Source organism: Struthio camelus, chromosome 5 (genome assembly GCF_040807025.1).
Source record: "Struthio camelus isolate bStrCam1 chromosome 5, bStrCam1.hap1, whole genome shotgun sequence".
In the NCBI taxonomy this organism is placed as follows: domain Eukaryota; kingdom Metazoa; phylum Chordata; class Aves; order Struthioniformes; family Struthionidae; genus Struthio; species Struthio camelus.
Window position 1 is genome coordinate 29,595,205 of NC_090946.1, and position 25,460 is coordinate 29,620,664.

The window sequence follows — 25,460 nt, forward strand, 5'->3', positions numbered from 1 at the left end:
GCAGAAAGGTAACGCATTCCAACTTAAATTGGAAAAGAAGTTCTGGCCTAATACTTTTTTTATTCAGAATAATACTTGGTCTCCCCCTGAATCAATAAATCAATACATTTATTTTTAATAAACTATTTAACCCTTGCAAAGTTTGCATATTTATTTCTAATTTGTTCAGTGTCTTTTTCTGAAGCCTCCCTGTGCAGCCTTTGCATAGGCAGAACCTCATTCACGTCACTATTTTGACTTACTAATGCCTGCAGCAGTTGACAGAAGGTTTTCGATTTTTTCCTTTGCTATCTCCAAGGACTGTGTGGTATAGGACCCCTGGGTCTCCTCTTAGTTTTACTTCATTTGACTGAATTGAGCAAAGCAGAATACTATTTCTACTTTCTTTTGCTTGGGTACAGTCCTATCAGAACCCATAAATTAACAACATTCACTTACAATTAATACAAGGAACAGCTACAGCTGTATGCATACAGACTTTAATCCAAAAAATGGGTTCATATGCAGATTAAGTATATTTCCTAATACACGTATACATATTATTTCCAAAGCATTATTCAAGTATCACAACTGTCCTGCTAACTATAAAAATATTAACATCACAAGACTGGCTGCAGTTTTCTTCTGACATTTCTTGGACAAAATTTTACTCTGTATGACTGTGAAATCATGGTACGTTTTAGGGTTTTTTTTAATCACAGGATAATAGGATACTTATTCTAATCTCTTCGAAACAAGGCTATTCAGCAAGTACTGGAACACAACGAGGGTTTCCAATATTCTGAAACTTTAGAAGATCTGCTTTCCAAATAAAAATGAAAAACATTAGACCATTTTAACATACTGTAAACTTTTGCTATGTTTGTACTTTTTTTGAGATAGTTCTGTTCAAGGCAGCGGATTGTTTGATGACACTGGGACAGATCCAAAAATGCATTTAAGCAACCAAAATATAGTTTAGATGAAACCGAGACAACTACGATGCAGGAGTGCAAGCCACAAAACCACTGCCTAATCGTTTCGGCAGCTGAGAGCTTGTTGACATTTGTGCTTCTGCCTGAAAAGTTATCTGAAACCCCTAGCTAGTACTGCCCAAATCGAAAGTCAGCACCAATGCTGCTACAATCGAGTATCCTCACACGTATCTCTTATCCAGCCTAGGTGCACACCAGAAAACCTTGCAAGGCACAGCTGGGTAAGCATGATCAGAATATTCCTGACACCTAGACAACACGGATTTCAGCAGAAAACATGGCTCTCACAGTTACTTTAATTTAAAAACACAGCTAGAAAGCAAATGAGCAACCAAATACCAGGATTTATCCATTCTGTCTGTCTTTCAGTTCATACAGAATTCAAGGGCAGAACGGTCTTCCTCAAAGCCAACCATCCAGCTCCTTTGTGGATACAGATACACTTCTCTGTATGCTAAATATAACTAGGTACTTCTTCAGGTATTTGCGAGAACCAGCTCATAACTCACTTGTTGGTTCTCACATGAGAACCAACTTTTGCTTTTGAAGTTTAAGGCCAGTAGGAAACTCTGCTCTCCTGGAGGGGGCAGGGGAAATTCTGAGGATTTCATCATTTTGGCTGCATAGTACATCCATGCCAGTAGCTCACTATGTAGCTCATTGACAATGCAGTTCACACATCCATTATGTAGTTCAGATAATGCTTTTGCTCAATATTTTCTCTGGATGCTTCATGGACAGAAAGGGAAAATGGGGACAAGGCTCCCCTGGCGCCTTGACCCTTTCTGATTTCTTTTTGACAATCTGTTTCCGGTGGTGACTAATTCTATAGCAAATCCTTTCACAAAGGTTGCTATTGTGGGCTGTGAAGGAAAATGCCTCTCCTTCCCTCCAGTCTCCCTTGCAACTTCACCTTATTCTCTGCTGGGAAGAGAAGCCAAAGATCTTGCCGTAAGGATGAAAGATACACAAATATATCTTGAGCTGCCATTATAGACCTCCTAAGAGATCAGATTCCTTATCTGATTCATTATATGCAATAAATATGAAGCACGTGTACCTCATTTCAGTTAAGTCACTTGCCAAATATTTTAAATAGTATTCACATGCTTACTTTTCAACCTGCTAACCCACTAAATCACTTTCATCAGTGGAGTCTCAAAGTACTTTGAAGGATGTTTGGGACTTCTTATGTGGTTCACAGCTATCCTTCCATACACTGTCATAAGTATCTGATGGTGCTACCCCATTCAGTTATGCTAACAGAGATTTGATTGTATCTTTCTTCCATGTCAATCAACAGATCCACTCTTTTTTTTTTTTTTTCCTGCCAGAAGGTCCTATCCTGCTTATTTCAGGTAATTTTCCAATAGCGTAGAGAGGACAGAAAAACCTTGTTTCTACCAATTCAACTCCATATATATTCTAGTACTTTAGAGGACAGTATGCCAAAGTTAGGCTTTCAAAAAAGTCTTCTGAACAGGCAAAGCAAGGCTCTTCTTTTAATTTCAGCATGAAGTTATAAGTACCTGGATGTTATACATGAGCTTGCTTAGTATAAGTCTTTTTTTTTTTTTTTTTGAAATGACAAAGCAAGGGACAGGAAAAGGAACAAAGCCTTTACTTTCTGATTATCTTTCAGGGAAGGTTCATTGCTAAGTTTAAACTCTTATGTGAAGCTTCGCAGATTCAAACAGCTTCCAGGCTTCTCGTATTTTACTGTTAAGAAATCAGAACTTGCTTGTAAAGACTCCTCATAGCACTGCATAACTGATTAGCATAATCAATGGCCTACCAGAAAACCGCCTAAGAAACATTTTATGGCAAGAAATTAAGGTGAGTCTATCGTGTTCCTGTCACAGATGTTGCTTAAGTGGTATCTGTTCATATGATAACAGATAACTCAGCCACACAAAATGCATGTCAAGAAGACAGCCTTTTAAACAGGCGTCAGTAATTTTTTCAAGTGCTTTGAAACAAAAGGTCAACCTAAAGAAAAAGGGGGTGTGACCACTCCTGGCAGAATTTCTACATAAAAAGAGTAATAAGACTTCTGGAAGTTATGGATGTACACACAATACATGTTACAATGGGGAAGACTGTAAGCTAAATGTGAATTTCTAACTTTGATTAGATGTGAGAAGCAAGTACACCAGGGTTTATCTCGCCTAACTTTGGGTACGTACAACAGTCATCTAAACTTGCATATCACATGCACCATCTGCACCACTTCTAACTAACAGAAAAGAAGAGGCACACTTAGATCAGAGTTCATCTCACCTTTACAGAAGCTTGCTTTAGGACGAGGTGAACTAAACTTATTTCTATTCACTAACTACAAAGAAAGCCTCAACAATCAGTTCCAAAGTGGATGCTATGCTGTTGATGTTTATGTTCAGCAAGACTACTGCTTTTCATGGCTTGCCTCTTTCAATTAACTGATGCTCCTGTTCACATTTCCTGTTCTCTGCATGGCTGGGAGAATCTTGGATGGCAGCAGCCTTAAAGCTTTTTCTACTTGCTAGTAAAGTTATGCTGCTGTTAGAGTTGCCCTCATTCTAAGAGACTTCAGTTTTCAGTGTCATCAATCCAACCTATTGTTAATCACAAAGAACTCTCCTAAAATACTTCCAGTCCTAATTGCTAGAATGTGAAACAGCCACTGCATCCACTCACTGAGTGGGGAGGATCTGTTTCACAGACTGCAGCAGAAGTCTTTGATATATTCAGGATAGAAAACAACTTTCCTGGACAGTTTGTAGTATCCAGAAAAAAATCATGATATGTGGCTTTACTAATATGCAGATCTACTTCATCTACTGTTAGTTTTCCACAAGACTCCAGACCTATTCAGACCTTTCATTTGTGTCTTTTTATTGAAGTCAATGGAATTGTACCTGCATAATACTGTTACTTAGGGCAGAATCTGGCACTTCAATTCCAGAATTACTCAGTTTGCTAGTTGTGCAAGAGGAATCTCTGAAGATCAGTATAGCAAAAAGATTTCCCTGTGGCGAAATTAAGCATTTGCCTTTAATTGTTCAGCAGTTTTTGTATTAAACTTCTGTTTCTGTCTTCATTGTTAAGCAGCTGTTTGGGTTAACCACCTACCGAGAGAAATCTTGTAATAATAAAAAAGCCATTTATTGTTTTCCTTGAGTTAGTCATATCATGGTGTCATTTTTAAAAACAAAACCCAGATGACAATGTTTAAAAATATCTGCTGCGGCACATCCTCTTGATGTTATTCTTCTAAGATACATAAATTAAAAAGTTCTGTAAGCCCAGTTTTTGTCCCCCACAAAAAGTTTCATAGCAAAAAATTCTCCTTTCAGTAGAATTATTTCCCATTTGCACTAGAGTGCAAAGTGTGCACTCTGGTGCTAGAGTGTTCTCGATTGAGTTCTCCACAAAGGCAACCTGGCAGATCTTTACAAGACTACTCTGGACGCAAGGCAGTTTGCACCAACAGATTTCTCATGATTCCTAACGTTGTGCTCAACCTTCCCAGCTGGGCCAGCCACTTACCTTGGTTTGTGTCAGGTAAGCACCACACACTATGAGCCCCCTCCTTCCCACGTCTCCTGTGCAAGAGCTGGATGGTCGTTCTGCTGCAAGTTTTACTGCAGTGCACAGTAACTCTGATGCTTCCAGGGAACACCAACCTCACTGTGTGCGTGTGCACGCCAGCTGTGCTGTGCACACGCACCACACATCGTGGCCCTGAAGTGCCAGGCTCCCCCAAGCCTGCACTGCACAGGGCATCACTGTAGGCAAATCTTCCCATGCTCCACAACTGCAAGGAGGAAGTGGGTAACTAACTGTTCCTGCTTGAACGATAAAGGCAGGCCAAAGGCAGGCCGTTACTAGCATTCTTCTTTCCTGGAGCAATGAATGGCAGAATACTTAAGGCTGAAAACTATCCTTGAGGTAGCACTAGCAAGCTCCTAGCTGCTACATATACAAGAAACCCCTGCTTGATAGCTCAGCCTGTTTCCAGGGCACTGCACAGAAGGAAGTATATGGACTGGGTGGATTTGTCTGGAAACTGTACATTATACCTGATTTCGAATTCAATGATTTTTCTTCATATTGAACACATACAGGACATTAAGGAGAGCCTGCAAATGACACTGAAGAACTCAGACTGTTCATATCAATATCTTCAGAAAATCTTGCAACTGTTCACTTACAAATACTGCACAAGAGCACAGTATTGATACTACCTTCCTGCTCAATAAGACAAAGAAAACATTGTTTCCACTTTACTGAAAGATATGTCTATGTGAGGTCTAACTGATTTCCATTGCTGAGTAGTGATTTGCACAACTATAGCTACCCGCTTATACTGCTGTTTTCCCCAAGAACTTCATGTTAAAATTAAGGCCCCACAGGATTAGGCACCAAACTAAATACTAAATAAATATAACAGCATGTCTCAAAAAACCTGGAGTACAAGACACAAAGCAAGGTGCTGGTAAAGAAAGCCAAATCCAAATTCCTGGTGCTGATCATTCCCAGGCCACGCTGTAGAAACGGGAAGATCATGTTTTTTTTTCTCTAGGATGCTACTGAAGATGCTTAATGGAATCAGTCACACATCATCTGTGCTATCTTGATGTATTCAGAATAGTTTTTTTCAATTCTTGACAGTTGTTTACAGATTTGCATATTTTTTCGTTCTTACAATAAAAGTAGAATGAAAGTCTCACGTCAGTGTAAGTTAAAAGCAAAAGTTCCAGAAGCTTTTATCCCTCTCTCCCTCAAATTTTTCAGGCCAACCCTTCTCCATGTGCTATTATTTTACACTTGAAACTGGATTCTGTATTAAACTAAAAGCAGAACCCACCGGTTCAAATAAAATTACTAGCATGCTAATAACTATGATCATACTGATTTTCTGATGACTCAGAAAAATGCAAAACAAATTCCCTGCATCACAGCTCTCTGCTTTTCTTTTCTCTGAACTAGAGCTATCTGCATAAACTTAGAAGCCACAATTCTGCTCTCAGTTGTCATATAGTAGGTTTGCATAGTTTAAAACAGATGCTACCAACAATGCTCATGATTCACGCTGTCCCATGTGAAAGTAGTCCCAGGCCCAAGGTTTTTCCATTCCCATTGCTCATAATTCACTCATAATCCTCCATAGCGTGACAATGGCCAGCCTGTATGCTGGCAGACAATTATGATTTAAGGTAATCACCATCATCTGGTGGATTACACTTTCAGACTTCCTCCAATCTCTGGTTAAAAGATAATATTCACTGTTCTGTTTCTCAGCAATCCATTTCCTTCAGACTCCTCCGCCTTCCCCCCCCCCCCCCCCCCGCTGCCGACATATCACATGCTCTCTCTCCTGTCTGTCAGCATCAGCAGTACATTTGTTAGTTTTACATGCACAATTGCTTAAAAATGAATTTTGATTAATGGCACTTTAAGACAATTGGGATAGTCCAGACAACATGTACTCTCTTCACACATGGTTAAGAAGCTGCAGAGAAATGAAGGGTTTAACCGTTGCATCACACTCCAGGTTTAGCCATGCCTAACAAACCAAGTTGCTGTACCAGAAGCTGGTCAGTTTACACAGTTGTACGGAAGATAAAATGGAATTTTAACAACACTGTCAGCTGTACCGGGACCCTGGATACAGAAACACTGCAGAATTTCAGAAAAATTTTACAGATACATTACATTCATATTTGCACAAATGTAATATAGTATGTTTCTCTGAAAGAAAAGTTATCACTGGCTTTGTATACTTAAACGAGGGAAACCAGGCCTGCTGATTGCTTAGTCCTTGTCCGCAATTGCAGGTGGCAACTGAAGCGTGACCCTTAAAAAAAAAAAAAAAAAAAAGGTCTGAACACCCAAAGCAAGTTTTAGGTTTTATTTAAACATCTTGTAGGTATTCCTCTTGCGCTAGCCACGGGCTGCCTGAGAGACTGCAGTACTTTACAAAGCAGCCCTCCGCAGCGCAGCTGCGGATTTCACGGCCTGCGCTCGAGCCCCTTCGGGGACCAAGAGGCCCCGGCGCTGGCCGGCAGGGGAGCAAAGCGCACAAACACGCAGCCGAGCACGCCCTCACCTACTACACCGCCAGCGCGCTTCCACGGCAGCCCACGGGCTCCATCCCATCAGTGGGGTTTGCTTGTTTTTTTTCTCCTTAGCCGCTGCGGCCAGCGCCGCCCACTCGCGTCGTGCCAACGGTCGGACGTGCCCCGCCCCGCCCCGCCCCGGCGGCGGCCGTTGGCGGCGGCCGTTGGCGCCTCGCGGCGGGGCGGCCCCCCGGGGGGGAGGGGCCGCGGGAGGGCTGGGGCGGGCGGGTTGACGGGAGGAAGGGCCAGTGTTTCACGCCGTGACAGAGAGGCACAGCGAGAGGCAGCCGTAAGGGGCAGCGCGCTGCCGTGTTGGCAGCCTGCCCCTACAGCGGCATTCGGCTGTGTGTTACTCAAGCCAGATTAACTGGAGTCATGGAAATACTTAAGTTTTAGTATAAATGAATCAGCCCCCACTGAACGTCTGTCTGACGTCGTACTGCTTCCTCCGCGCGGGCCCCCGGCCAGCCAGCGACGGCCTCGTGCGGCGAAGGGACGCGCAGCCCCGCCGGCTGGGACCTGCCACGGCTGGAGCACGGCCCCTTCGGACGGGGCTCGGGAGCCGTCTGTCCTCCCTGCTCGTTCCTGGGGCGCTCCCCAGGCGCGGGCCGCCTTTCGGCGAAGCCTTTCCTGGGGTGCCACGCGGCGGGCGGCAGAGGCAGGGCCCTGCTCACCAGGCGTCCAAAACTGGGAGAACTGGGCCAGAGCTGCGCCCCTCACACAGCCCGCTTCCCTGCCTCGCTTGCCGCGGGCCACGCGCTCCCAGGCAGCTGCCATTGCACACTTAGCTCCGTTGGCAGGTTTCTTTAAGGCTAAGAGGGGTCCTCAATGTTCTTAGTCCCTTGTATAGCGCATCTTATAAAATGAACTCCATAAACGCCTCGGTACCACTGAATTGGCCCGATAGCTTCTGTTTGACTGAGGTATCGTTTTCAAAGAGGCATCCAGCCTTGATTTGAAGATACGTGGTGGGAAAAGCCATTCATTTCCCATATTTTCTTTTCCCTTTTCTGTAACAAATATTTCTCAACCTTTTCAAAACCACTTATTTGGGTGAGAAGATAGAGAAGACGTGGAGCTAAACCCAGCTAAGAAACCTCTACAGAGACACGGGCCCAAAGCAAGGAAGAAACTCGCCACCAGGGGCTCTGGCTGACCTCATCCGATGTGAGGAGTCACCAGCCCTTACAGCAGAGGTGGAGGGAGAGAGAGAAAGAAAAAGAAAAAAAAAAAAAAACCAGCCCCCACACAGCTCCAAGCTGCACTGTTCATGCCAGGTCTAGACTACAGTAAACATCACTGAATACCAGAAATAGTCTTTACAGGCAAGACTGCCTGGGCCTATGGCCAAACACAGCCTATATTGTGGAATAAAACATCTCTGCTGTTTCAGACGGAGTGGCCTTTGCCCGCACCCTCTGAATTAATGTTGCAGATGATTTTATTGTCAAACAAATCTTTTGTGAGCAGTAAGCCTCAGACAGATGAGCTTCCTGGGAATAAATTTAAAAACCAGCATCAACATACTCTCCTTATTTACTGCCAAGTACCTTCTGGCTGGCAAATATTTTAATGGTGTGTTTATTTGAAAAATGTGTTTCTTGTGGTTGAAGGGAGGAAGGCTCAAAAAGATAGAAATACAGCTCACATGTAGCTGAAGGCAGTAGTGGGAAATAGCGCTTACCTGCTTTCAGCTGTAGCGGCCTGTGCCGGTGTTCAAGTTTCCAGTTGTTACTGGACTGGTATCCCCACCTGCTCCAGTATGCATGAGCTGGCAGCATGACTGAGGAAGAGCTGAACTAAATGCAAAAGAAAAGGAAAACTTTTACTTTCTTATGTACAGGTAATTTCTCCTAATTGGCACATAGGAGCTTTCTGCCAGCTGTGCAAGATGTACCTGTTTTACTGGGTATTCAGGGTCCAAACAGTGGTCTACAAAACATCAATATAATCAGGAAAACCTTGGACCTAAATGTTGTCAAATGAGCACTTTTCACAGATGGTAAAACATTCACAAACATGAAATTTGGCTAGTTTGATGGAAAAAAGTACACGCAGAATTGAAGACATCTAATAACTGTTTATAGACTGCGTCTCTAAGCATTTTGGCAGTTAGAAGGAACTAAGGCCGATTCTGTGACTTATAGGAAATGAAATATTTTTATTGGTAGTTATCATTCACCCTCTTCAATGAATAAAAACTGTGTCAAAACAGTGCTGTAATACATGAAACTGGACGCATTACTTTAAGGCAAGAGTGGTAGGCCATGGCTGCTTTAAAATTATGTCCCAAATCCATTCTCCACTTTTTCCTCTCATGTTTTTGCCTTGTTTTTTTCCCTAAGGAACACACATATTGTTGGTTTTCATGGCTGTCTTCCTTGTTTTTCTTAAGTTTCTGAAGTACAACTTTTTTTTCCCCCCCCTTTAAACTACATTATTTGAAATCAGGAGTTTGAAAATTCTAAATGATTTTCAACATTTGGCAGACTGGATGTCTGGCAGATAACTGGTCCTATTTTCTACACACTGTTTACAAACATTGCTTTATTTGGATGAAAGCTTTATCATAAAAATCATTCCAGACTTTTCATGACTTTTCATTACAAAAAAGTAGACAATTCTGTACCTGCAGGTATTTTAGAGATGTTGTAACTCATAGGTGCATTGTTCTGCATGTCCATCACTAACCTGCGAATAGTAACACTGAGGAAAGGGTGAGCTGAACATTCTGCCTGTGCTGAACGTAGACTGTTGCTTGAGAAAACACTAGATTCTTGACGTGTTTTTGCTTAATTTTCTTTTATGTTTAGTGAACATGCTATTAAATGCATATGGGCTGACATAAAACATCTTATATTGTGCATGCTTATAAATCATATCTTATGGTTCCTATTTTTACTAATTAACAGTAGAAGGATTTTGATAACATGTTTAGAAGTTTTTAAGTGAATAAAATCTGTTATTGACATGAACTAAGTATGTAGGTATACATAGATAGGGCCACAACCTTATCAGACTCCAAAAAAGCAAAACAAAACAACCCCCCCCAAATAAACAAAAAACAGAAGAGACTTTGGTTAGACTTTGAGAAAAAAGACTCTATGTAGACCAAGAACGGAGAACCTTTCCAGCCAAGAAGGGAATGTTTTAAGATGTTATAAACAGATATTATAACAAGCAGAGTGTGAAGACTGAAATGGTCACAGGTCTACTTCTGTAACAGGAGCACTGTAAAGTTTTTGCAAGAGCTGGTCTTTATTTTTATAAGGATTGTTACATAATATGCAAGTGGAAAAGTATCCTATCCAAGTGGAAATAAAAGCAAACTGCCTTCAAGATTACATAATAACTCAGCAAAATATGACTCATTAATGTTGTACTTTTATTTGCTGAGTATCTATAAAAGAAAAAAATTTAAAAGAGGTGTGTCAGAAGTACTGTATGATGAAAATCTGGAATTCATTTATTTTACAGTACATTTACATGTCTTTTTACTGTCACAATATCAATTTACAGAATCCTATAGTGCAAGATTAGTTCAGTTATTCCCCTTGGGCTTGATCCTGTCTCTGTCATTCATATGGGGAAAGCAGTACAGTAGGTGAAATGCTGTAGGTTTCCATAAGCCTACTAGTCCAAGGAGTAAGTTAGTACCAAATAAATTTAGGGTTGTCAGCAATTAGTAGGTAAAGAGCATTGCAAAATTTAAAGTCACAGGCTAACAAGCAAACAGCAGAAGGAGGACAATGTACTCAGGAGGCAAATTCTTTTTTTTTTTTTGGTCCAATAAATTTATTACTCTGACACAATTTTAAAAGTCTATGAACTAAACTATTATTTGCAATTGAGTGAGGCATACCAACAATAATGATGTTTTTCTGGTCTGGTTAGCTTCAGCTCTGCACAGGTGCTGTAGAGGAAATACGAGCAGCAACTTAGAGAGGGCCTGAGAGCTAATGGGAAGTCTTCAGGGGCAGGAAGGGAAAAACAGAAAAGGCGCCAGGGTAGGCTGGTGGGGCCAGGTGCAAGGAGAGCAGCAGCAGGGGCTGGGGAGACATGCCAGAGGGAGAAGGCAGCAGCAGCAGTTCAAGGGGATGAGCACTCAGGCATTTAACTCTCTCTTAAGCATCTCTGTGCAGCAGGGCAGACCAAAACGTGGCTTGGAACATCGAATTACTCTCATAAATTCAGTAAGACTGTGTAAGCAAATAAATACCACTCAACCTGCCAATGGTTGCAAACCAGACACAACGGAAAGGTCTTTAGGATTGGAGCTGTAAATCAATGTATATGTAGCAAAAGGGGATGCTTGACTTCTGAAATCCCTAATTGCTGAGAAATATAAATATCGGAAATAGAAACTGGACCTAGTTACTACTCAGCTTCTAGGGTAAATGAGCACAGGGTGAAGCTTAGTTCATTCTTGGCGTTCACGATCAGATTTATCCCTCCTCACTCACATTTGTGCGCAGAAAGAGCTTGGCATGAGAGTAGGTTAAGAAATTACGACCATAAGTTCTCAGGCTCTGAAGATTGAGACTAAGTTTTTGTTAGAACGTTAGGTGTTATTGAACAAACGTGGATTAAAAGCTGTGGAGCTAGGAGGGTCAGCATATGCCTGTGAGTCACAGGGGTAAGGGATCAGAAGGATAATTACACACTAAGAGAGGAGGGAAGAGCTGCAGCCAGGTTGTGCTTTGAGGGTAGAAGTGTCTATTCCTGAAGTTGGTTAGGCAATTCATCTACCCTCCCAGCTCACTTGTTACGATCCTGCTCGTTTTGAGGTGCCCAGCGCATCCAGAGGGAACAGGGAAAGTATATTCACTATGGCCTTAATTCTGAGAATCTTGAAAAACAGAAAAAATAGTCCTTTAACTCACTGAAATCATGAGCAAAGTTCATGGGGTGAACACTATGCTTTGCAAGAATAAGTGTTGTGTTTGGTAAGGAAAACCTGGCTTAGTTTTCCTTCCTCAGGAAAAAAAAAAAAAAGTGATTGTGATTCACCTCCTGTTAACACAATTTTTTCTAGGGTTACTCTTGAACTAAAATGAGAGATGCAGCAGCAGTTAATGAGGCCCACAGTGTCCAGCAGTGATCTCAGCACATGGTAACGGATTCCCAGCCCCAGCTGTATTCTAAGATTAATGTGTTATGTTTGAATTGATTTGAATAGCATATTCCTGGGGTGGGCGGGGGAGGCATTCTCCTAAATTATCAAATTAAGCTAAAGGACCATCTTCAGTTTGCAGAGCCAACAGGACATTTGTTGGGGTTGCCCTGAATTCCACAGCAGTGGAAAGGTTTTTAGGGAAGAAAAAAATTTTTTTTCATGCCTTTTAAAGAAAGCAGATACATTGTTATCATATTTGCTGGATCACTTGCATGGTATCCAATTTAAGATGGCTCTCATTTTATCTCTGCTGAGGCAACTAAGTCATGTAATTTAATGTTAATTAACTTACAAATATATTCATATTCACAAAAGAAGGACAAAGTCTGCTGCTAGGAAAAGTTGACTACTCTCGATTAACCGAAGAGCCATCAACACAGAAACAATATGGGCAAGATTTATTTTTTTATCATGAGCCAGGTAAATGCATAATAAGCTGTCAGATAAATGTAAGTTAGATAGCTGAGCGCTAAAGACCAAAGGCTTATTCAGAGCCTGCCAAAATAGTTCTGTTGGACCAAGCCCTAAACTATGAAAATCCTGGTTACGTATTTTTGAGAAGATGATGATCCGTTAAGCAGATGGAAAAAAAACCATCTTGCACTTTGAACAGTCTGTCTGTGCTAAAGCCTTTATTATTTCAAATAAAACTAATTTATGATGGTAACTCCTGTTGCAGTTAAATGTTTGCAGTATGAAAATATACAGAAAATATGATGCAAGTACCTAGCTTTTTCTGTCTTCCTGTGCTTGCCAGTCTCCAGCACTGGAGAATGAATCTCTCTCTAAGTCAACCTTCTCCAAGATTATTTTTTGGTCTCCAAAGCAGGTTAAGACATGAACGCTTGCTGTTACATAGATAACAATTTCAGGATGCCTTTTTAAAATATTTAAAAGAGGTATACATATGGCCTAAGCAAAACTGTCTTCTGAGAAAATACGATACACTTGGCATTGTCTTTTCTTATGAAACAATGTCAATGGCATGTTGGAGACAATCAATGATACCTCCCCAAGGTAAGGTAGTTCTCGAGGACGAATGGCTCTACAAGCCACGAGTGATTCTTTCCAAGCCGCATCATTAAAAACCTAAAGATTACAAAGACCATATGCTTTTCTCTTTACAGAATTAGTCATTAAAGTTTGCCTTTTCCAGTTGTAAACTGATCTTGTAGGCAAGATGACAACTCTATGAAGAAAATATAATAATCATCAAGTTAGAGGTTTTTTCGATATTTATGTTCTAGTAAGAGCCTTTTTTAAAAAAAGCAGGTAGCTGGGTCAGTCTCTTAGAGTTTCCACATATTTCAGGAACCAAATATAGACCTCCAAATTGTTCAGTTTTTAGCTAACAGCTAGCTAAAAATCAAAGTGATATAAAATAAATTCCCTAATAGTCTGCAAACAAAAGTACATTTTAGCAGATAGAAAAATGCCAGATAAGTTTTAAATATACAGGTTACTTCATGAATAACATCTGTCAAATACATTTCACTCAGCAGCACTTTAATGGCTTCTTACTCATGTTTATTGAATATTACTTCTGTTATTGGTAAAAAAAAAAAAAAAAAAATTAAGCTAACACTAAAGGGACATGAAGCCTGCCTAAACAACTACAACAGCAACAAGACATGCCCAATAGAACTGCTCCCTGCTTCTCCACAAAATAAAAATTTTCAGGGAAAGATGAAAACCCAAAGCTGATGCTTTGTCTGTAGCTTACTGTATTGTTTCTATTGAAGTATGGCCTGAGGCAAGTGTATTTTTTGCTTCTCAGGTACACATCTTGGCAATCTGCATCTGCGCGCAGGACAACACCCAGGAGCAACAATTTAACTTAAGACACTTCATAAATCAAGCTTAGCATGCACAGAATCTTTTAAAGACTTACCTTATTTTCAAAGGCTTCCCTTGACGTCTCTGTTTCTCTGAACGGTCCTGAATAGGCTAACCTGTGAAACTTTGAAATTCTGCAAGTTTCAGCTGAGAAAGCTACAGCGTGCTCCACCAGCCCTAGCTCCCCAGCCTGGGAGTTGTCAATTTACCTTGGCATGATCTTTTCAGATGCAGCCCTTCACATGCTCAGCCTTTTCTTTCTCAAGCTTGTATTGCGCCCATGTGAGACAGCACAGTTGGCTCCATATTTACACTTTGAGCTTCTTATCTCTATATGTCAGTAGATATGAGAATATCGACAGCAGAACACCAGCTTTGAAAATAAGCTCCCTGTGTGCAGGCGAGGAGTGGAAGCTTGCCTCTTAATGACTTGCTTTGACTCTTAATGAGTGTTAAATCGTAGGCTGCATTAAAGAAAACTTTTGAAATTGCAGTATTAAGTAAGCTCTCAATTCCAGCTGTATTAACTGATTTTTTTTTCCAGAAAGCGTTATCACCTGCTGTTCTGTACCATCAACTCTTAATAAATTCAGGAAACAACATACCTTTTCTGTATTTGAAAAATCTCTCGTGAACACCATCAAAAAAGACGGAGACAGCTTAAGTCTCACTTCCACTTTCTGGTGTTAAAAAAAAAAAAACAATACTATTGCATTATTAAACACAACAGGAGGAGCTATTGGGTCAAAATAGCTGTTACAGTCATTCTCTCTGCTTAAAAATCTTTACTAAATTTTCAATGAAAAGAAATGCCTTTACTATTTGAAATGGACTTTATAAAAACAAAGAATATCTCCATCTCTTCCTAGCTGCATCAGACAAAAAACAAGCAAAAGCAGCAAAACTGAGGAACTGCAATATAGTTTTCACAGTTGTTAAAGGTCTACTTTGAATGTGAAGAGCTTTAAGTGCTGGAAACCACTTGACACTCAGTTCTTGCAGGCGCTTCAGATTTGTTGTGCAGATTATCAGACTGCAGTTTTGTAAAGGCCACTTAGTTACATCAGCTCTGACAAAGAATCGATGTATTTTCAATGAATAGTATGAATATTTATGAATATATTTGCTTAGGCCAGCCAAACTGATAAACCAAATTCACGTGGATCTAAGTGCCTTAAAAGAGTTTTGTGCTGCCTTCATTAAATCCACCTATGACATTTTTATTAAACATGTGAACTCATGTATAGACCAGATCTAGATTTACCCATTTCCTTTAAAAACAGAACACTAAAAGTTCCATATAAGCAGTGTTATATAGGCATAATTGTTATATATGCATATTGACTTCATTTTTTCCTGTTTCAAACTCAACTATAAAAATGTATATATCCTGCTGAAATATAAATCACCAATGGATATTTATCAGTAGAAAGCCTGAAACATTAGCATGGATTTTAAAGAACCATATTTTGTTTCATTGGATGAACAGAGGCATACTGAGCCAAATGTGAGTTACACTGAAAATTTTCACACATCTCCTGTAATCTCCTGCTTTGAAAGTAACCGCTCTGCAAATATTTACCCTCTTAGCATGCTGTGTACTGTGGGATAGTTTGGGAAGATTGACAAAAAGTTTGCTACTTCAAATAACCAAGCTACTGAAAGTGTATTCAAGAAACTGTTTTATACTACCACTACTACTTTTCTAATAGGATTTGAATACTGTTCTCATGTAGCTAAAAAAAAAACTAGCATGATTTGCCATTTCAGTTTCTTTAGTAATGTTTACAATTCATGATATAACCAGTGACTCAGAAGTGAGTAAGCAGAGACAAAAACTCATGATTGTTTTGCAAGGATTTGGCTTGGGCAGGGTTTTAAGAAGAATCTGGGCACAAACAGGACCACATAACATCTTTGGCACGTACATCTAAAAGAATGAAATTCAGAAAGAAAGGCAAGACTGCTTGTGAATGAAACTCTCAGGCATTTTTAGAGCTCTTCTTTAACGTAAGCAGAAATACTACATGGTTTGCTATGATAGCGGGAAGACTAGACTCAGCGACTTAGATGGCCCTTTTCAGTCATATGCTATTACATCTGACCCTAACAGCAAGTAAAACATCACAAGTAAATTAATTTTTAAAAGCCAGAACCTCTCATCCCTTCTCACTTGAAAAAAAAATCTTGAAAATAACACTGTGAGTAGTTCCACTGAAATCAATCAATAAAACGTTACAATTTTTAAAGGACCTGAAAGGCAGTTCTTCAAAGATACAGAGAATTTAAAGGTGTAAACAGACATCTGAAAGTAGCCTGTTAGGGGCATACCTCATTAGCTGCGTGAACGGCCTAGAAGTTCTGTAAGCACGTACCTTCATCCGACGTTTCCTGATGCCTTTAAAGCTCCAGTCGTACATGCCTCATGTCGACCTACTACATTTTTGAGCAACTTACTCAACTCGATGGCTTGCAAACCAATGTATAACTGAATATGAATAGGGTTAACAAAAATGAGACCCCAAATATTCACAAAATATCTTCTCCTCCAGTGCTATGAAGTTGCCAGTTTCTTATATTGGCTTTTTTTTTTTTTTCCCCTCCTTAAAGACTTGCAAACTACAGGAATCTACCATAGACACTCATCTGTAGCATTGCATTTAATGGAACATGCTTACCTCTTGACCTTGTAAATTTTTATTTATTTTTACTAAAAAGCAAGTTATTTCATTTGGCAGAGTCTACATATCCCCAAAGTCTCACTGAATAGACGTATTACAACAGTATGTTTCAAATCAAGAATGACTCAAGCAAAACAATAAGAGAAAAAAAATGTGCTTTAATATTGTTTTCAAATATTTATTAAAACAACATTTTTTTTTTCCATCCAAACAGTGATTCTGCCTGCAGTATCTGTAACCTAGTAGCCATATTACCCAAATTGATGATTCAATATTGGTGATCCTAAAACCCCAAATAATCCTCCCTCTCCTCCCCACTAGGCACTTCTGCTATTGTCTAGAAGCACAAATAATTTTAATAATAGCTTAGCTAGCAAAAGTACAAAGGCACCAACAATAAACGCCACTGTGTTGGAACAGACAAATACTTTCTGTCTGCTTTAGAAAAACACACTAAGAAACTGGGCTCTTAAATTCAGGATCTGAAACTACAGTCACCACTAGGGCTCCTTCTTCTTACTATAAGAATCTGCATCAGCGTTCTCAGGACCTGACATAAGCCTTTTTGGCTGGCTTTTGGGGTTACAATAGCTTAGTGTCACAGATAAGCAAGCCTTAAAGAGTACAAATTCTGCCAGAATAGTTCCCTTCTTTCAAAACACAAATGGGAATCACAGCTTTAGGTTAAGTAGCAGAGCAATATTTTATGCAAGTAGAATATGTGCTGATTAAAAAAAAAAAAAGTTAAGAATACAGGGCCAGAGGTTTCACCCGGAACGAGAGAATAACAACAAAAGCAATTCAGCAAAAGCATTCAGCTGCACGTGAATCTGGACGTGGCTCGCGGTACCACGCTTTATCCATGTTTGCGGTGGGTGAGCCCTGGTGGAAAGGCGATATATTAACTAACAACAGAAAATCAAAGATGAGAACACTTGCTTCATTTTCTAAGCAAACACGAACAATGCAATACAGGGCATTTTTTTAAAAACGGGGTATTAATTTAAACAAACCTCTAACCTCCGACTTTATAGGAACGTGCAAGTTGTTTATGAAGTCAAACATAATAAATACAGTTGCAGAAGGAATGATTTATTTGCGCGAGCACATCAGGAGAGGCTCCTAAGCAGACTCGAGCTGCGCTGTGCGTTCCCGACGATGGCACGCCGCCGCCGCCGCCGGGCTCTCCCGCGGAAAAGGCCAGGACTCGCGTCCGGTGGGGCCATGGGGGGGCGGGGGGACAGCGGCAGTCGCCAGGCCAGCGGTGGCCGCCCGCGTCTCGCCGGGCACACGTGCCGGCCTCGGCACCGCTGGCGCGCCCGCCGCGGCCTCGCCACGCTGCCCGGCCCGGAGGTGCGAGGCGGCCGGGCCGCGAGGTCCGCGCTGGCGCCTCCCTCCTTGCCCACCCGCAGGATTAAAACCGGGGCAGGACAAGGAAGCCCCACGAGTGCCCCAGGGCCGGCTGCGAGGATGCCCTCGGGGCGCCGCCTCGCCGCGGGGGCGGCCGCGGGGCGCTCAGGCGCGCAGGTAGTCGCTGCGCAGGCGGCTGAGGCGGGCGCCGTGGCTGCGCACGGTGAGGGTGAGCAGGTCGTGCTTGTCGCGCAGGCCGCTGGAGACGCGCAGCGTGTCGCGGAGCAGGGCGCGGGCGCGCAGCAGCAGCCCGAGGCAGGCGTCGCCGGGGCGGCCGCCGCCGTCGCGGCCGTCGGGCTCGCGGCCCTGCCGGAACTTGCTCTCCAGCTCGCTCAGCGCCCGCTCCGAGCTGGAGTAGGCGTCGCCGATCTGCGCGGCCTCGCGGCGCAGGTACTGGCTGTAGCTCTCCTCGCCGTCCAGGTCGTAGGAGATGCTGCGGCCGATGCCCTCCAGCACCCGGCCCGCGTCCTCCACCTGCCGGCCCAGCACCGTCAGCTCCTGCCGCAGGCTGAGGCCGCCCGCCGCCGCCGCCTCCGCCGCCGCGCCGCACCGCCGCGGCTCGCTCACCCTGAAGAGCAGCTGGCACCGCTCGGGGTCGTCGTTCTCCTCGTAGTCGCCGTCGGGCACGAAGTAGTGGTGCAGGCTCCCGTTGGACATCTCCGGCTGCAGCGGGCCGTCGAAGTAGCCGCGGCAGAGGCTGCCGAGGCAGCCGAGCCACAGCAGGCGCAGCGCCGGCATGCTGCGGCCGCGCCGCTCCGCGCCGCGCCGCGCCGCGCCGCCGCGGGCAGCCTAGCGGCCGCGCCGCCCCCGCCCCATGGGCCGGCCCGGCTCCCCCCGGCCCGGCTCCCCGCGCTGCTGCTGCTGCTGCTGCTGCTGCTCCGCGGCAGCGCTCTGGCGTCGGGTTACGGCCGCCCCCGCCTTTAAGGGGCGGCGGAGCGCAAGGAGCCGCGGCCGCGCGGGGGGCCGGCGCGCAGCGCAGCACGGCGCAGCGCAGCGCGGCGCGGCTCAGCTCCGCTCGGCTCGGCTCGGCTCCGCCGGCCGCCGCGGCCGGCCCCGCCCGGCTGGCCGAGGGCAGACGCGCAGCCTCGTCTCCTCTGGAAGAAAAAAGCAAGCAAGCAAAAGAGGAAAGGAGAAAAAAAAAAAAGGAAAACCCCCCCCCAGAACGCAGGCTCGCTCAGATTTCCCCGACCAGTGGTTTCACAGTGGTTCCAGGTGCCCTGCAGTGAGTAAGGGATGCGGGGCCGGGGAAGTCAGCGTGGCTGCGAACATGCTTATTCAGACCGCAGGGTTTGTCACTGAGGAAAACTTGGAAGAAACGCGTTCGAGTATGAGGTGTAACGCGATAAACCTTCGTAGGTTTAAGCTGGGAAAATGAAGTGTAACTGTAGGCACTATAATCTGTTCTTAAATGAAACGTCAAATGCGTTTCAGGAAAAGTCAATCACAGTTCATCCGAAGACGCTGACCATAAGTCTGAAAGTGTTGCCCTTTCATGAACCAATATTCTCTATGAATTCAGCAGCTGGATTACAGAGGGTTGAACCTTGCATGTAACTAATATAAATCTCTCTTTACTGTTTTTGAATTGTTAAATCAAAGTGAAATCACAAAAAGAAAGGGTCCGTAAAGTCACCAGTTCCTTTCACATCATCCCTTCTCTTTTATGGAAAAAAAAATCACCAGCAGAGATTAGACCAAATCCTTCAGTCATCCAGAGTTAAAACTCCCACTGCTGTTCATGAGAGCTTGGCATGCAAAAATATTTGTATCGCCTCTTTCATATAAATATTTTAACTTCATCCAGTGTTGAAGCTCTCTGCATTTTGTAAGAAACTGCGATGTTTATAGTTAACTTTACTGGGAAATAGGTCAGCCACTCACGCTATGTCTCTGCTTTTTTTTCACAATTATATTGGATGTTGTAGATTCAGGCCTTATGGGGCTTTAGGGACTCGGGCTCCATCATTCTGGCACATTGCCGTTGCTTTAGACACCTACCTTTCAAGTGTAGCGTCTCAAAACCCTTCCCTCACAGCTACTTCGTTAAGTAACCACAAGGTATTTATCTTCCTGTTTCTGGGCAAACATGAGGCAAAAACCTGGCTGCTGCCATAACTAATTGATACAAAGTGGTCAAATATTAATTATGTCAAAGACTAGAATCCAGTCCTTCTCTTACCTGAGCACTCTAAACACAACCCTGCAGAAACATATTAGCTCTTTTTGTTCTCATTTCTGATTACTCCATGCAAAGAGTTTCACCCTAAATTAACCAGCAGTTGAGAGACTATGATGCCAGTCAGGAAGTACAGACTTCATATCTTTTTGGACAATGGATGCAACTGAACTGTCTTTCATTCCTTACTGAATGGTGCTGCCGCTGGGCTCAGACTAAAGGAGTCTGGCTGTATTTTTTGAGAAAGGGGTGACATAGGCCTCTTCCTCCAGCGATGCAGTTCATGATTGCGATTGTCAAGCAGAGAGAAGCACTTTCCTGCAACCTGGAGATGAATGAGGCTTAAAAACTATCTTCTCCTCAGTATTTCCACATATCTGGCTTTGGTGGCCATCTGCTGATTGTCCTCAGGTGCCTAATCTCCCCACTGCACAAATTCCCAGGAACTCAGGCTGGAGTAATGGGTTTAACTACATGGCTACAGCCTTTGAAGTAAGACATAGCAGTATCGAATGTAAGCTCTCACCATGAGTGTAGCCTCTTAATGATAACCGGACCGTAAGAGTTCCCAAGCATTGATTTTGGAACCTACTGAAGTGCCTTACGTAAGCCCCGAAGGACATAAGACCAACAAACACCGAGAAAGAAAAGCAAAAAATAAACCAACCAGCTAGCCAACTACGCAAAAACCTAGCCTAGATACAGCAAGGGTAATATTTGAACACTTCATTTATTGAATTGTATTGAGCAGTGCTTCCAAGCCCCAAAGTCAGTTGAGACCACTGGCATATACACCCCTCAAGGTGAGCAATGTTTGCAGAATCCAGTCAGCTTTTGACTGCTGAAAACCCAAGCCAGACAAGCTATCCAGACAGAAATGCTCTGCACATTTGGAAACATTTTAACTTTGTAATTAAATTCAGAAAACACTCATATAAATAGGTTGGATTAGGCTAAGCTTTTGTGCCTCAGCTTTCTATAAAAGGTTTAAAGCTTGTTCAACTGAGCTAGCTTGGCATTTGTCCTTGGTCTGTGTTTGCCAATAGGGGCTCTTTCAAACGCTTTTATTCCCAGGACACTCTTGTTTCACCTCAGATTTTATTTGGTTCCCAATTCTTTGCCAACCATAGTATCTACATAAGTTTCCACCCAGGCTGGTGTTATTGCCAGTTGGCTGGTTTGGCTGATACTTGGGTTGCGGTGGACTCCACTTTTGAGGTCTCTTCCTGCAAGTACAGCACTGTAAATCACTTAGCTATAGCTTTGTCAGCATGGTTATGCTTTCACCAGGGCCACAGTGGGTAAAAAATCAGCCTTAGTAAATACTTTTTCTCGCTCTCTTTATATATTCCAAGACTAAAAGGCATCGTTGCTACTTGCTGCAGCTGCTGACTCCTGCCCATTGCTGTTTTCAATCCAATATGCGTTATTCGAGTTTCAATTAAATGTTACATTCAAATAGTCCCTCCCTAAGTAACCCCCCTGGCATATCTGCTTCTGAAGGATCTGCATTTTTGGTGGCTCAGGGGGGCAAAGTGGGGATAAAAGCTGGAACTTGCTGAAAGACGTGCTACAACCTGACCGTATAGGCACACCTATACGGTTCAAGATTACCATACAACAGAACCGATATTCTGGCTGAAAATGTAAGTCAAGTACACATCAAACAACTGAAAAGTTGTAGGCTCATGCTAACAGACCAATATTTTGTATGAGTAGCCATCATTTGTTCTAAAATCACACTTAGAAGACAAAAATCTTAACAATACATTGAGATAGTCTAGTATAAATACCTTTAAACTGTCCATAAAACCATGCACATGCAAGTGAAAATCAGGTGGCTTTTTTGTAAGAAACACACTGAAAGTAACATTTACCTTTATGTATCTATAAGATGTGAGTTGAAGGATCAGATGCTTTCATCACAATTAGCAGCAGCAGCAGCAACACCACAGCTATGGCTGAAACAACAACATAAAAATCAGTGTCAATGCAGAGTTTTTAAAAATAGTTTGGGGATTATCTGGGAGATACAGAGGGCAACAAAACAGAAGGAGGGACAGAAGGGAATTTCTCAAGAATGCCAGAGAGGCAGGGTGGAGAGAAGCATGAAGGAGAGGGTAGTTTCTTGCTGAATATTTCATTTTCTGCTAGAAACCCATAGGAGTAATTGTGTGAGATCAGAGATCTGTGGAATTTTTGGGATGCAGCCAAGAAACAACTGTTCCTTGTGGCATGCTCCCATGAAGACCCTCGTTGAAATCCTGGCAGCACTGAAGTCATTTTCAAAAGTCCCATTGATTTCACCATGATAATATTTTACCCCCTGTGTCTGCTAAAGCATTTAAAAATTCCTTTTGCATAAAGGAAGGTACTGCAATAAGTAAATAAGTGCACCCATAACGTCTTTTTACAAATACTTGACAAAATATATTCTGCTATGGTAAAGCCATCATTTTCCCCCTGAACAGCGTTAGGTTTATAATAACATAAATGAGAACAGAACTCGCTCTGCTGGAAAACTTCTGCGTTAGCCCCTTACGCAACCGCACCAAAATCAGTCCCCAGTCCTGTCCACAAAGTGCCCGGGAACCGGCGGCGAGTATGCAGCCCTGCGCTGGGGCGAAGGCGGCGCTCGCATAGCCCTGCTCTGCAAGCAGAGCTTTATCTTCAGCTCTTGGCTCCCTCGCGACTGCTATTTCTGTCGCAGACCACGGTAAACTCTGCTTTGGATGCAAATGGCCAGTAATTTGGAGAACAGGCTATATTTGATATGGTCCTAAAGGCCCCACAGGCTTTAGGGTATAAACGTTTTCTGACTACTGGCCTCTGCTTTCCTGCTGCGAACTGTTACAAAGGTACCTTGTTTAAACATGAGGCTAACAAGTATCTCTGTGTGATTTCTAATTGTAGGGTGCAGCGCTAAACGCTCAAATGGCATCAGGTTAGACGGGCAATCACAGCTTATGTATTTATCCCCCAACAATCCTGTTCTTCATCAGTTACTGCTAGTGCTCTAGCATTTACGATTGCCCTTTTTTAGAAACAAAGTCTTGCTCTTGCTAAAAGTAAGAAATTGAGAGAAAGGAACACTTTTTCTACATTCTTGTCTATGTATCTTTTTTTAGTTTGCCCCAAAGATACTGGATAAAATGAATTAAAAGCATTGTTAATTTTTCAAAATGAAATACGCAAGCGATGTGTAGGTAAGGTATGGAGGGATAAGATACTTTAATACAAATATGGGGAAAACTGAGTTCAGTGGCTGTAGATGTGCCCTGTCAGATATCTAAGTCACAACAGGTAAAAGCAAAGAATAGGCTCTATACCTAGATATGTCATCTACATATTACATATACACAACAATATTATTTGGACAAGCTTTTATAATAATTATCAGCAATCTGCCAATACCCAGCTGTTACACAGCAACTTAGTAATACTTTTACACAGGAATACAGCTATAGCCCTACTCAAAGTCTGCGGAATTGCCTTCTGTATGTACAGGCTGCTGAAGCAAGTGAGAGGTAAAGATTTTTGTTTAACTTATTAATAGATGGCTGGTTTATGTGTCTTATAAGTAGCTCTAGCCTTTCTTGGTGAAGCCGTACGGAAAATCGAATTCAAAAAACACAAGTAGCTATAAGCAGTATTAGGCATGAGGATGAGTCCATGTAAAACTATCAGAAAGGGTTTCTAGCCTGCCAGTCTAGTTGTCTCAGAAGAATGTGCAACTAATATTGAATCTACTTTAACTTTAGTCAACACCAAAATGAGTTAAACCTTGGCAGAAAAATACAAAAAGACATTTTACCACAGCCTGTCCCTGTAGTGGGTGCTGTTTTCTTTTATGTAAACATCACTGGACTAAATCAGAAAATTGAGGAAGCCCTCAACTTGTTTTTGAACAGGAGAGCGATGCGTCTGGATGCTTCTTGGGAGGGGAGGGGGATTAGAAGGAAGAGAAAGAGGGATGAACATTTAGTCATATTATACTAGTGCAACTTCTATTTGCTGTTGAAAACCTGGAGCCCCTAAAGGGATAGCTCTAGGATTTCTTCAGGAAGATTCCTGAAGTGGAAATACAAACACTTTCTAAGTGGAAATGAAAACACTTTCGAAAGCAACATCGTTGACCAGCACACGGAGAAGTTTTCCCACTACTGTAAATGCGCTTTGTCTTGTGCTGTTAAAACGTTCATTTGCTTTTCATTCCTTTATTATTTTTAAAGCTGTATGTGAAAGCGTAAAGGCTGCATAGGAAAATATATACTTTGCAAATGTTACAGCAACATAGTTCACTAATTATTCATGATAACATGTTCTCCTAGCCTCTAACCTGTTAGGAGACAAATCAAATTTATTTTCAGATTTTAAAAAATACTTTTCTTATTATTCCTTCTCTCCCTCCCTCACAAAGTGGAAAAAACAGAAATATTCTGCTCAGGCAGGGCTGGGAAATAATTTGAATTTGGAAGGAGTCTACAAGAGTCCGGTGGGAAAACACTGATGTAATTTAAAATGTGATTAATACATTGATTTTAATACGGTTACTTAGGATTTGCAGTTCTGTGAAGTGATCAGATGTGTTCATTTGACAGAAGATCTCAAAAACATCTACGTTTTCTCATAGCTAAATTTCACCAAGCCTATTTTCTAGGTCTATGCCTCTACAATTTAAGCAGAGTTTACACTATCTAATTTCCAGCTAGTTTTGCTGCCTTTCTCATACTGAGAATGCCATTTTCTGATTTACACACATAATCCTATCTATTAAGATCAGGGACAAATGCCTGAATAAAACTTAGATCCTGACACATGTTCATTAGTCATCAGATAACCCCTTCTCACCAATTGTTCATAGTCCCCGGTAGCGAGCCCATGTATTCAGCCTAACCTGCTACATGTTGATTTACTGAACATGCTTCCGCAACGGCTTGGTTTTTCTTTGCTTTGCCTCGGAGAAAATTGGAATCTCTCTTGTGTGGAAGAAAGTGAGAGAAGATGGAAAATGACACCCCATCCCCCGGATTTAACTGGTTTAACCCCCTTTCACCCATTCTCTTCCCAATGTAGCAAATACAGAATAAAACGAAACATGCTTCA

General features: G+C 42.4%; 2 protein-coding genes and 1 long non-coding RNA gene across 7 annotated transcripts in view; 1 reads left to right on the forward strand and 2 right to left on the reverse strand.

Moving 5' to 3' along the window:
• Window positions 1-7,225, reverse strand: part of BBOX1 (gamma-butyrobetaine hydroxylase 1) — a 104,450-nt gene extending 97,225 nt beyond the window's left edge. For 3 of the 4 annotated variants that reach the window (XM_068945309.1, XM_068945312.1, XM_068945311.1), the window contains exons 1-2: window positions 7,066-7,213; window positions 6,740-6,813 (exon numbers count right to left, since the gene is read on the reverse strand). The gene's annotated coding sequence lies outside the window, so the exon portion shown is untranslated. Of the gene's footprint in view, window positions 1-6,739; window positions 6,814-7,065 lie in introns of all 4 variants that reach the window. The other variant, XM_068945310.1, reaches the window with a different exon arrangement.
• LOC138067452 (uncharacterized) overlaps window positions 1-25,460 on the forward strand; it is a 162,007-nt gene that overhangs the window by 125,472 nt on the left and 11,075 nt on the right. The window lies entirely within an intron of this gene.
• On the reverse strand, window positions 16,891-18,959 carry FIBIN (fin bud initiation factor homolog). Of its 2 annotated transcripts, XM_068944060.1 has the most exons (2): window positions 18,746-18,959; window positions 16,892-18,652 (listed from the first exon to the last, which is right to left on the reverse strand). In XM_068944060.1, the coding sequence occupies exons 1-2, from the start codon at window positions 18,914-18,916 to the stop codon at window positions 18,284-18,286; spliced, it is 540 nt and encodes a 179-aa protein (XP_068800161.1). In that variant the 5' UTR covers window positions 18,917-18,959; the 3' UTR covers window positions 16,892-18,283. The 2 variants fall into 2 exon arrangements, with proteins under 2 accessions (XP_068800160.1, XP_068800161.1); XM_068944059.1 differs by having other exon boundaries at window positions 16,891-18,959.

What these genes read in the sequence shown, in the direction of transcription:
- FIBIN (XM_068944059.1), bottom strand. Translation starts at nt 18,916, where the DNA reads ATGCCGGCGCTGCGCCTGCTGTGGCTCGGCTGCCTCGGCAGCCTCTGC.